Source organism: Pimephales promelas, chromosome 11 (genome assembly GCF_988280905.1).
Source record: "Pimephales promelas chromosome 11, fPimPro1.hap1.1, whole genome shotgun sequence".
Lineage (NCBI taxonomy): Eukaryota > Metazoa > Chordata > Actinopteri > Cypriniformes > Leuciscidae > Pimephales > Pimephales promelas.
The window spans coordinates 5,298,614-5,311,436 of NC_142779.1; the positions used below are offsets into that span (position 1 = coordinate 5,298,614).

The following is a 12,823-nucleotide window of genomic DNA, read 5'->3' on the forward strand; positions in this document are numbered from 1 at the left end:
AACACGTCACTATCTAAAATGATGTTGCCATGATATTAATCGTTTGACAGCCCTAATATATATATTAATTCCCTCAAAATACTTCTCAACACTATCTGAAATGATGTTGCCATGATACTTTAGTCCATAAAAAGTCATAGCTCTCAATATGAAGCTATTGAGAAACTCAAACTCTTCCTAGCTGCTATAAAAATCATTTTCTATCGCTCTACTCTTCCTGTATGTTAGCAGTTGTCTCATTTATGACTATTTAAATTTTTCCTCAGACATTCTGAGAAATATTTGAAACAAAGGTATGTTTGTTTAAGCTATGTTTCATATAAGCGTTTAGTATATGAAATATAGCTTAAAGTCTCTGAGCCATAAAAGAGCAGTCTGAGTTGGTCACCGTGCTCTCTTGCCATGTTTTGTTTTGCTTTGTTTTATATATACCGCAATGTTTATTACTGCTACAATTTTACATGTAAATTAACTGCTTGATAGTCATTATTATTTTAAATGTAAACTTCATGAAAAAGGGCCCAATTTTGCATTTACATTTTACATGACCTTCAAAGTGGACTGAAAGTAAAATCTTTTTTTGATCCACACACAGCTAAATTGTATATTTTGTTGGATGTCAGACTATAATTATTTTATATTTATTTATTCTGTTATTTTAATTTTAGTTAATATTGTACTTGACCTTCAAAGGGGTCTAAAAGTGAAATCCACTTTTATTTGTTCATCTCTCAGCTCACACAGTTATTTTTGTTGTTTTGTTTTTTGCATGTAGGCGATATATTTATTGAATTAAATCACACCCCTTTTGAGGTTTAATTATTGCACTTGGCCTTTCGCGATTTCAATTTTGATTTGATTGACAGCAGTGCATCCTGTCTCTATGTGTGACAGAAAATGTGTGTTCAAAAGGACAACAGTCCTCTTCATCCTCCTCTGCTCTGCCACAACAGGCCGCCTTTTACCCTTAATTCAGAATGTTTATGAATGAATGAACATTAACTCATGAATAAGAGGGTCTCATGTCTGGAGTTTGTTGTTTGGGGGTCTGTGTGTGCCGGTTTGTGACTGACAGACTCACGCTGTCTGAGATCATGGCTAACACTGCCCCGGACCCCCCTCGAAACTCTCAGTCCCACCACAAAATCTCTTTCTTCCCCTCTCTCTCTCTCTGTCTTTATCTTTGACAAACACACAGTCTTTCTCTCTCTGTTCTCACCCTGTTCGCTCTCTTGCGTTTTCTTTGTGTCTCTCTCACACACATGCGCTTTCTTTATCTCCCTCTGGTCTCTGCAGCTGTGACCCTGTGCCCCTTCCGCTCCGTCATTTTCAGCGCTGCTGTCAGTGAGCTCGCAGGAGTCCCGACAGAGATGTCAGGAAACAGATTCTACCCGGAGAGCCGAGCCAAACACAATCGGCCGCGATGGTCATCTCGCGATCGCGGCCAAGACAGAGTTCACAATCCTCACACCCAGGCCAAGCAATTTCAGCCAACGCGGTTCAATTCGGTCACAGCTGGCGTCCGAGACGTGGACAAAACCAACACGGCCACCACCAAGACCTCATCGCGGCCAAGACACATATTTTACGATTCAACAGTTGAGATCGCCCCGAACGAGACCCCACAAACCCAGACACGGCCAAATAATCAGCGACCGATTCAGCCGCAGCCAACCCGAGACACGTCCATTGAACATCTCCAGGGGAATCCGAAACCACCCACGACCTCTGTCTGTACACAGCATCAACAGCTGGTCCCAGAGACAACAGAGGACCAGAACCAGTCCAAACAGACCTCCGATGCTTTCTGCACCATGAGAACAGTGACAGGACCACATTCGGGACTCTTTCTGAACAAACATCAGAGACTTGTGCAATGTCTAGCAGTGCTATTTCAGTATTATTCATACACTTTTTATTAGTTACATTAGTTAGCTAACCTAGTACATGAACTAAGAATGAACAATACTTCTTCAGCATTTATTAATATTCATTTCAACATTTACTAATACCCTATTAAAATCCAACATGACATCATGACTTTTGCGTAAACATATACGCCAATTTCAAGTCAGGTGGCGTGTCATCTCTACGCATTTTGAGCGATCCGCGTGTATCCGCGTGTATCCGCGTGTATGGGTATATGTCTACGCCATTAACGTCCGCGTCATTCCGCGTGTCTGTACACGCAGTCAAATCTCCAGTCATAAATGCCATTAACCCCAGTGACGGTTAAGTTTAGGGATCGGGTTGAGGTAAGTCATATCTTTTTTTTACCTAGAATAGTAAGGGAACAGTCATAAATGCCATTAACCCCAGTGACGGTTAGGTTTAGGGACGGAGTTGAGGTAAGTCATATATATATATATATATATATTTTTTTTTTTTTTATTTGTCATTTGCACACTTTATTGAAATGCTCATGACTCGGATCAGGTCACAATACAAAGACACTGCGGGACTAGGTAAGTCATATATTCATATAACGTTAAGTCAACGGCGTTCATAAACACGCTGAAAGGCGATTATGTGTCTTGATCGCACGCCAAAAATTAAAATACGAATTGGCGTGTCATACACACGCTACTTCATGAGTCTGTAGAATCAAAGGTTGTATTTGTTAAGATTAGTTCATGCATTGTGAACTAACATGAACCAACAATGAACAGCTCTATTTTTAACTAACATTAATAAAGATTAAAGCAGTGTTAACATTGGTTCTGTAACAAATGTTTTGCTCATTGTTAGTTAATACATTAACTAATGTTAACTAATTAACCTTTTTGTAAAGTGTTACCATGTATTACAACGCATTCTCATCCTAGGACGTCATATAGTGACGCTTTTGACAATGTGTATACATCCAATGCACATGGCACCCTTTATAACACGCTTCGCTTATGGGTAGGTTTAGTTCTGGGGTAGGTTTAGGGTTATACCACTAGGAGGCGCCTTCTGCCCCATATATATCTGCGTCTCATATTGACGCTAAAGGGTGCCATGTGCTTTGGATGTATACGCATTGTCAAAAGCGTCAGTATATGATGCCTTGGGATGAGAACGGGTTGTGTATTGCAACGCATTCTCACCCCAAGGCGTCACCTTTGACCATGATTCAATATTTGACGTTTTAGGCGCCCTTTAGCGTCACTTACATGACGCGATCCTACGGCGTCATCTAGCTGACGCTAAAGGAAAGCGTCAGTTAGAGGACGCGGTAAGGTTTAGGTGTGGGGTGGGGGTAGGGTACACGCGATCCTAGGGCGTCATCTAACTGACGCTAAAGGGCGCCTAAAGCGTCAGATATTGAAGCATGTCCAAATGCTTCCCAAGGCGTCAGTTAAGTGACGCCTTGGGGGTGAGAATGGGCTGTGTATTAATAGATTCATGTTTTCAAACAGGTTTTCCTGAAGTCGATTGTTGTGTGTTGCTATGTGGTTGCTATATGTTGCATATAGTCCAAGGTCAAAAGATAATTGCATCGTTTCACTAATTTTAAAATCATAATTCCAATCTCCTAGATAAATGCATTGCGTAATTTTGCATTCAAAGTAATTTGCTCAAATGTGCATGGCAACTTATGCTCTAAAGTTTAATATTTAGTGCAAGTGGTTTGTTCAACACTAACCCTAAGTAGAAATCACTAATTGAGTGAGATAAAGGTTCCTCAGTGGTTCAGTAAAGAACCAGTTTGGAAGATAAAAAAGTTCTTCAGATCAGCTTATTGGTACTTCCGAGAGCCAGTATTTCTGAAGAACTTGACTAGAACTAATCCTTTGTGAAACTTAAAAAAGGTTTCAGGTTGTAGAAGGACTTTTTGGTTCTAATTGGAGCTAATTAGGAGTTGTGCAGTGATGCATATAATATTTCTGAGGGAAGGTTGATAAGACCTAGGTCTTTTTATAGCCAAATCGAAAAGCCAGCACTTATCCATATGAACTGAGTGGATTAGTCAACATTTTCACACGATCTCTTTATACGATGAACAGATTGAATTTAGACTTTTATTCACATTGATCAGCGAACATAAAAAGAAGCTCAACTGAACATTGATGCGAGAGAATCAAGCATGTTCTGAAGCTCAAACGAGCTGCGTACATGGTTCTTTCTGAAGCTCAAACGTGCTGCGTAACTGTGCGTTCACGCCGGACACGAATAGCGCGTCAAATTCGCGTAAACCATGTCTAGTTTGAAGCTTGACCACTTTGTGTTAATTCACGCATCAGAGTGAAACTGACGCGCGTAAAACATACGTTTGACGCGTAATTTACACGTGTCCGAATTAAAATCCGTTGGTGGCCATTTTTTTATGTCGACCAAACATTCATTGAAAGAGTAACTGCTCTGGGGGCAGGCACAAATTTTTGCGTCAAACGCGTGAATGCAAAAATAGCACTAACTAAAACATTCGTGAGTAATGCGCTTAATACGCCAGACACTCAATTTGCGGCATTCACGCAAAATTGACTCGCGAATAGGGTTGGGTATCGAGAATCGAGTATCGATTGGAACCGAGACTAACTTTTAATTTTTCCCGGAATCGTTCAAAAGTTAAAATTTCGATTCCTAGTTTCGATATTCACAGTCCGCTGAGCGTAAGAAGAAACCGCTGAACAACACCAATGAAGAAGCGTCTACCGGAAGTGTTGGCATAACCACGCGAGTCGAACATGAGTACCTTACGTCGGCGATCCAAAGTGTGGCTTCACTTTTCTAAAAAAAAACGAAATCTTGGCAAAATACAAAATTTGTGACAAAAGGAGTATTTTTACAGAAGGAGTATTTCCTTCAGAAAGGCCGTTGGTTAGCAAGGTTAGCTAAACTTTTTTGACCCTGCCTCTTAAAAGAATCGGAATCGAGAATCGTTAGGAACCGGAATCGAAACAAGGAATCGCAATCGGAATCAGAATCGTTCAAATTCAAACGATACCCAACCCTACTCGCGAATGAGGCGTATTCGCATCTACCACGCCACGCTCTAAGCCTCATTCGCGCCGTAGGAATTTTTTACGCGCGTAATGCATCTTAGCATTGACTTAACATTGAAATCATTCGTGCCTGACGCGCTATTCGCGTCCGGCGTGAATGCACCATTACACATGAGAACAAACCTCATTGGTTCTTGCTGAAGCTTAAACGTGCTGCGTAACACGAAAATGATCCTTATTGGTTCTCGCACATCGAACATGCCTGAGCTTTCGTTTACCACAACAGATGTGTTAGAGGATAAACAAAACAAGCCATGGTCTGTTTTTCCCAAATCCCTCTTCAAGTGCTTCACAGCTTACCCCGTCCCTTTGTTTTTACTTGCTCTTTTGTTTTTATCATTCCCTCCCCGAGAAAATAAAAAATCAATATAGATGAAAAGCTAAGCTGAAGGAACCGCCAGAAATGAGGAAAGAGAAAAATGACATATTTTTCAGAAGACCCACCAGCACACAAACCTCAAATCCTATTACCTCCTTTTGGCGGTGAGGCATTGTGGGATTGAATGCAGTGATCCAGGGGCCAACCTCCAGCAGAGAGTGCATTGTGCCCCACAGAGGGCCACATGGGGGTCGAGGGGCCCCAGAAAGGATGGGGGGGGGGCCTCCCGACCACAGACCCAGAGAGGCCTCTCACACCTTGGCCGCAAAGGGTCAGGCAGAGAGCGAGAGAGAGCCCGCAGACGTGTGAATGGGTCCCGACGGGGGCTTCCTGGGGATTGGCTAGGCATCGTTAGTCTCCAGCATAGTGGAAATGGAAGAAAGTGACAGCCTAGATCCAGCCTATTAACTCAATCAAAGAGAAAAGCCTTTAATTGCTGTGAAAAATCGGCAAGAAAAGGGAAAGCCTGCTGCTAGTCATGTGAAGGATGAGAGAGAAAAAAGATGTTTTTTCTTCTCGTGCAGGTGCATAGTTTTGCGTATGAATACCATTTGAACAGCCTCTGTTATGAAGTGACTGATATTTCAGAAGAACAGCTCAAGCGATTTAAAAATGGAAAATCACGGAGGAACGACAAACAATATGCCCCTGTCTTTTATTCCGTCTGTAATTCGATTTTACTGGCTGTTTCTGTCTGTTAAAGGGACAGTACACCCAAAATGTTTACAAATTCTGCTCATGTTCTAAACCTGCATGACTTCCTTTTTTTCCTCGGACAGATAATAAGATATTTTTAACAGTTTTGCTCACCATTGACTTCTATTGTATGGACAAAAAAGACAAATCTCAAAATATTAACACTTTACAATAATTTTTCTTTAATGTTCCACAGAATAAAGAAATTCATGCAGGTTTGAAACGACATTTCCCTTTTGTGTGTCAATTTTCCCTTTTAGTGCACAGTATTGCTTGAAGTAGCTCAAATTTTGCCTCATAAAAAAATGTGTCATACTCAAGAAAGCAAATGTGGAAAATGTGCGGCTAGTGCTATATGTGGAACTGGTGCAGAAAACAGAACTGCTCCTAATGATTTTCAAAGGTATTTGGCACAGCTGAGTTATGAGACTTCTCCTATGCAAATGTGCATCTGATATTCATGTAGAACAGTTTCACTGGTGAAAACAGGGTGATAATGTGTTTATCAAACTCTGGCTCACTAAAATAGATTCTACATTACTAGTAAAATGTTGTTTTCACCCAAACATGACCTTTTTATGACCATTTTCCACCCTGTCACTAAACTTGTGCTTTTACTGTCCTTTTAAGACAGCTTATTTGCATATAAAATGAGTATAATGCCCATCTTACAGCCTCTTTAAAGGGGTGGTTGATGATGATTTAACTTTTTAAACTTTAGTTGGTGTGTAATGTTGCTGTTTGAGCATAAACGACTTCTGCAAAGTTAGACGCTCAAAGTTCAAAGCAAAGGGAGCCATTTTCTTTTACAGAAATCACGTTTTAAGGACTACAACAAATGATTGGTATTGACTCCTATTATTATTCACGGGTAACATCACTAACCATAAAATGTACATAAACCAAAAATTTACATAAGCTCTGCAAATGTGATTTATAAATTATCATGAAAGCTATGCTATTCATTGACTAGAAGACACATCAGCGACATAAATTCGTCAACTAACCATTCAGAATTGTCCAGTTGCATTCTACATATTGTCACTTCTTGAGTCTCTCCATCTTTGTCGACTTTGGTTTGAACATAAGAGGCAAAAAGTTTTTGACATTTTAGTGCATGTATGTGTGAGGTAATCGGAGCTGCTAACAGGAGCTCTTGAAGCTCCGCCCTCTTTGACGAGCAGCAGCTCATTTGCATTTAAAGGGACACTCTCAGAAAGTGACCATTTTAACATGCTACAAAAAAATATCTGTGGGGTATTCTGAGCTAAAACTTCACGCACACTCTGGGAACATCAGAGACATAGAAGACATCACAATGCAGCAGCTCACAGCTCTGAGATCAGTCTGCTTGGTGCTTATAGCAAACAAGTGTGTGTGTGTGAGAAAGTAGATGAGGGTTTGAGCTGCACTACTCTGCCTCCCACATTCTTCTCTGCCAAGCTGAGTAAGAGGAGTGAGATGAGATGACCTCTGACCTCCAGGTTAACTACCCACAGACATTGTTAACGTTTAGATTTAGAGACATCCCTAATCGACCTGTAAATAATGAGCGAAGCGGTGTCGGCCAGAGCGTTCCTTCGTAAATCACAGCACTCTGAGCCTGACAACTGCGCATTCCTTCCCATAATCCCCTTCATGGATTGATTTAAGGTGCGGTCACACTTATCGTCGTTCAGCAAATTTTAATAGGAATCCACATGTCGCACAAGAACGAAATATTTCCTCATGCGGATTTCGCATTGGGTTTAAAGTTGGTCAAGCGAATTTGCTACGTTAATTAACAGAAAATTGCATGGTTTGAAAGTGCCTTCTTTTTAAGGGCCACTTTTGACAATTGACAAAAAAATTATAATGCCTTCTAAAAAAAAACAGCCGCCGTATCACCCTGTAGCCCAAGACTGGTTGCCCACTGAAGCTAAGCAGGGTTGAGCCTGGTTAGGATGGGAGACCTCCTGGGAAAACTAGGTTGCCACTGGAAGAGGTGTTAGTGAGGCCAGCAGGGGGCGCTCGCCCTGTGATCTGTGTGAGTCCTAACACCCCAGTAGAGTGATGGGGACACTATAGAGTGCCGAAGTGATGACGTCACTTTGCAGGACAACTCGGAAGCTAGCGGCGCATGGGTTCCCTCGGTCGAAAAGCAATGCATTTTCCCCGTAGACTTTTGGAAAATCGCAAAAAATAAGATCTGTGTTTAGCAAAGGGTTGTGACCCCTACACGTTTTGTTTATCAAGATAATCTTTACAAGTTAATCCAACATTTATACATTTCGAAGCCTATATAAAGATTTTAAAAAACGCAATCAGACACAATAAAGTTTAAAAAACCACAAGCAGGTTATAACTGTGTGTTCTGCGTCATAGATCAAAACGTGAAAATATTTAGAGGCTTTGTTCACCACAGACCTTATTTCAGGCGATTTAGCAAAAACCCATTCAAAAATCCCATAGGCTTTAGAGCGAGGGAACCGTAGTGCTAAAATGCTAACTCACTTCCGCCTTTTGGCCTACAGAGTGACGTCGTAACTTCGGCACTCTATACCATCAAAGAGCACCATCCTTCGGATGAGACATTAAACCGAGGTCCTGACTCTCTGTGGTCATTAAAAATCCCAGGATGTCTTTCGAAAGAGTAGGGGTGTAACTCCGCCATCCTAGCCACATTTGCCCAGTGGCCTCTGTCCATCATGGCCTCCTAATCATCCCCATATATATATATATATATATATATATATACTCATTGGCTACATCACTCTGTCTCCTCTCTACCAGTAAGCTGGTGTATGGTGGGCGTTCTGACGCAATATGGCTGCCATTGCATCATCCTGGTGGATGCACATTGGTGGTGGTTGAGGAGATTCCTCTTCTATGTAAAGACCTTTGAGTGCCGAGGAAAGTGCTATATAAATGTAATGAATTATTGTTATTATTATTGCAACCAATTTTGGTCTGCTTCAGGATGCAGCCTTTCTGATGGGATCAAGATGGCAACTCAAGCGACTGGACTGTGTTTAATGACGAACTAGTACAGGTGAATCTGACACCTCAGTACGGCTAGTTTATTTAAATGGAGCCCTGCTACTCTGGAGCAAGAGGTTCGTACCTATACGCTTGTGTGAATTAAATCCCCCTGTTTACTCTCTCTCTCTCTCTCTCTCTCTCTCTCTCTCTCTCTCTCTCTCTCTCTCTCTCTCTCTCTCTCTCTCTCTCTCTCTCAAATAACAGCATATCTTCCTTTTTCGGCATGAACTGCAGCAGGTGCCCAGGAGACCTCGTCATCACAGGCCCTGATTCATGCCTGTACCACATAGCTGCCATCCCAGAAGGCCGAGCAACAGCAGATGCCAGCAGAGAAACATTGACAGCAACTGTATCTCTGGCCGTGGTGCTAACAGCCTCCATCAGCACCAGGAACACAACCCAGGCCAAAACTCAGCGGCTCGTGGCCCAAAAGGGACCGGACCGCGTGAAATCACAGCAGAGCGCTGATCACTTTCAACACAGTGAGAAAATAACACTCCTGGGATTCCATATCAGGGTCATTTTAGTTAACTAAAACCATAAAAAAAAATATTTAGTTAAAATCAAATAAATGTTATGACTGAAATAAAATATGCAAAATATTCATGTAGTTTAAGTGGATGTATTAAAATAACTAAAACAAAAACTGAAATAAAAATGTATGAAAACAAATTAAAATGACAAAAAAAAAAACTAATAGCTAAAATGTTCACAAAAATTAAAATGACAATTGTTTAAAAATCAAAACTATGTTAGCATCTGAATGATAGTAAAATAACATTGTTCCAGATATGACCCTTATTCCAGATCTTTTCTTTTTTTTACTATTAATTTGATTCTCACTTGTGCATTGTAGCTTTGCATATTTTCAGTGCATTTGGTTAAGAACAAAATATGTGACCACAAATAGAAACGGTACCAAACAGCTGCAAAGCACACTTTATTATATACTACATTTGTTGCAACTCCTGACAGATACACAAATATTGACCATTTAACAACATTTATGGATTAGAAAGTGGGCCATTTCCTGTCTCACTATTGAAAGCGCAAAGCCTCTCTGGCATTCGGCAGGGCAGGGCCGGGTTGGTTGGACAGAAATGCTTGGGCTTCGAGGTCCGTCAAAGCTGCTCTGTGTCCAGGCTCTGGACGGACAAATGTGCCTGTGCATCGCTCTCTCTCTCTAGCGGTCATATCCCACTGGGACAAGCTACACTCACTCTCTCACTCGGTTAATGGGGAGCGGCTTCCCGCAATCAGCAGCCCTAACCTTGTGTACACAGGCAGACGTCCATGTAGAGGCCAGCGGCCGCAGGGAGGGAGAGTATCTCTGTTCCCAGCGCTTAGCGGGCGAAACCAAGCGCCTGTCACAGTATAAGGGAAAGCATGAGGTGAGTGTGCACCTGTAGCTCTCATGTGTGTGTGTACTTTTAAGTTTTAGACCAGTGAGTGAGGACAAAGACTGTAAATTTCTTTCTGAGATCCCTTTAAAGGCCTGTTTGAGGGTCAAGACTTAGTTTTTAGGGGTGAGGTTATAATTAGGTTATGGTTAGGGTAAGGAGCTAGTGTGTGTGCGATTATTTGAAAGAAAGCTTGTGGATCTTTGGTTACCCTCCTGAATTGTGAGTGCACAAACATCACTGAGCCTAAATAGGATTCCCATGATTACCCATCTCACCTTACTCTAGTATCTGAGCTTCTCACTTTACAAAACAAGCACAGAGATGCTCTGAGAACCCAAACCCACAGTGCGAAACCTAAAATAAACCCATTTCAAACTTATTTAGGGGAAAAAAACACTAAACATACTTGGCCAAAAAAGATGAATTCTGGATCTGATGATGAAATTGGTATTACTATGTTTTACCACACTGTTAAAATTATTGCAATTTGCAATCAGGAATTATTTCTACCTGATCAGACTAATACACTTTTGCTGCAGTAAATGACATATTTGTCTTGAAAAAAAAAAAGAATACATAAATAAATAAACAGTTAGTTTTGATAGCTACTGGATAAAACATGATACTGGTGTAAAAACAAAATTAGCCTGATGTTATTATACTGATAATACTACTTATAATACTTATCAAATCCACTTTCAGGTCTGTTACTAATATGATGACAACAAAGAGTTAAAGACCATTAAAACAGCCAGAAATCGTATAAACATATTTTTTTATACAGGTGTACAATAAATGATGTTAATGTGAGAGATTATAAAGTGTGGTGACCCACCGTGAGCGCGGACAGTTTGTGCGCGTCTCCTGCGTAAAGAGCGCAGAGCAGCAGCAGGACCGAGACGCGCATCCTCACAGCTCTCCAGACGCAGCAAATCCACAAAACTCTGTTCAGACACGATCTTTTCTCCAACGTGAAGCTTAATTCCTTAAATCCCGTGCCTTCGCCGCTCGTTCAGTGTGTTCTGTATAGCGGTGCTGCGGGTGGTGCTCTGTGTGTTTTCTCTGTGCGTAATGAAGTGAAGCGCTCGATTTGGACTGTCTTGATCTTCTTCTCGACTCAAGTGTCTGTGCTCTCTCTCTCTCTCTCTCTCTCTCTCTCTCTCTCTCTCTCTCTCTCTCTCTCTCTCTCTCTCTCTCTCTCTCTCTCTCTCTCTCCCTCTCACTCTCTTTCGTGGTAGCACTTCCCCATGCATGCACATACTATTTAGTAATTGCTATAACTGGGTAATAACTACTGTAGGTACTAATCCCGAACTAGTTAGTTACCTTATATTATCCAGTACTTTCTTAGGTACACTGTAAGTACTTACACAGGCTAAATTAACTAGTGTCCTGCACCCACTAACAAATATCAAACTGTATATATGTTGTCTGAATAGTTTTGGTTTTGGTTTGACTATAGATAGATAGATAGATAGATAGATAGATAGATAGATAGATAGATAGATAGATAGATAGATAGATAGATAGATAGATAGATAGATGGATGGATGGATGGATGGATGGATGGATGGATGGATGGATGGATGGATGGATGGATGGATGGATGGATGGATGGATGGATGGATGGATGGATGGATGGATGGATGGATGGATGGATGGATGGATGGATGGATGGATGGATGGATGGATGGATATATGGATGGATGGATGGATGGATGGATAGATAGATAGATAGAAAGAAAGAAAGAAAGAAAGAAAGAAAGAAAGAAAGAAAGAAAGAAAGAAAGAAAGAAAGAAAGAAAGAAAGAAAGAAAGAAAGAAAGAAAGAAAGAAAGAAAGAAACATAAAATAAGTAAGCATGGCATTTCTGAATATTTGGATGTGCATGATGAACACAATGATCTATCAACCATTAGTGATGATGTTGTTCATTTACACTTTTTATCCACAGAAAATCATCCCCCTAAGCAGCAGCACCTCTATTAATTATAACTGCAGACCATCATCATCATCTTATTGTGTTTTTATTTTGGCTTGTTTGCACTGACGTGCCAGAGAGTGGCTTAAAGTAATTCAAAACAAACACTTTGAACCGCTTTACTCGTATTCTCTTTTTCAAGCCAAATAAGTAGACATATGGCAGCAGTTATTGAAACTCATAACAGCCTCCATTCCCACGAGTGCAGAGACAAAACTACACATGTGGGATTTCAAAACCTCACTTATTTATTAATTCAAAGGGGACACGTGCTATTTTTGCCTCTCATGTTCAGCAGTGCTCAGTGAAGCATGAATTCACTCTTTAAAATCACCACATCTCCAGTATTGGCAAC

The 12,823-nt window shown here is 40.9% G+C and overlaps 1 protein-coding gene across 4 annotated transcripts in view; it reads right to left on the bottom strand.

Moving 5' to 3' along the window:
• smoc2 (SPARC related modular calcium binding 2) overlaps positions 1 to 11,622 on the bottom strand; it is a 40,864-nt gene extending 29,242 nt beyond the window's left edge. For all 4 annotated transcript variants that reach the window (XM_039654153.2, XM_039654152.2, XM_039654151.2 and 1 more), the window contains exon 1: positions 11,323 to 11,622. In XM_039654153.2, coding sequence (XP_039510087.1) covers positions 11,323 to 11,394 — 72 coding nt within the window. In that variant the 5' untranslated portion in view covers positions 11,395 to 11,622. The remainder of the gene's footprint in view (positions 1 to 11,322) is intronic.
• Between the last annotated feature and the right edge of the window lie 1,201 nt (positions 11,623 to 12,823).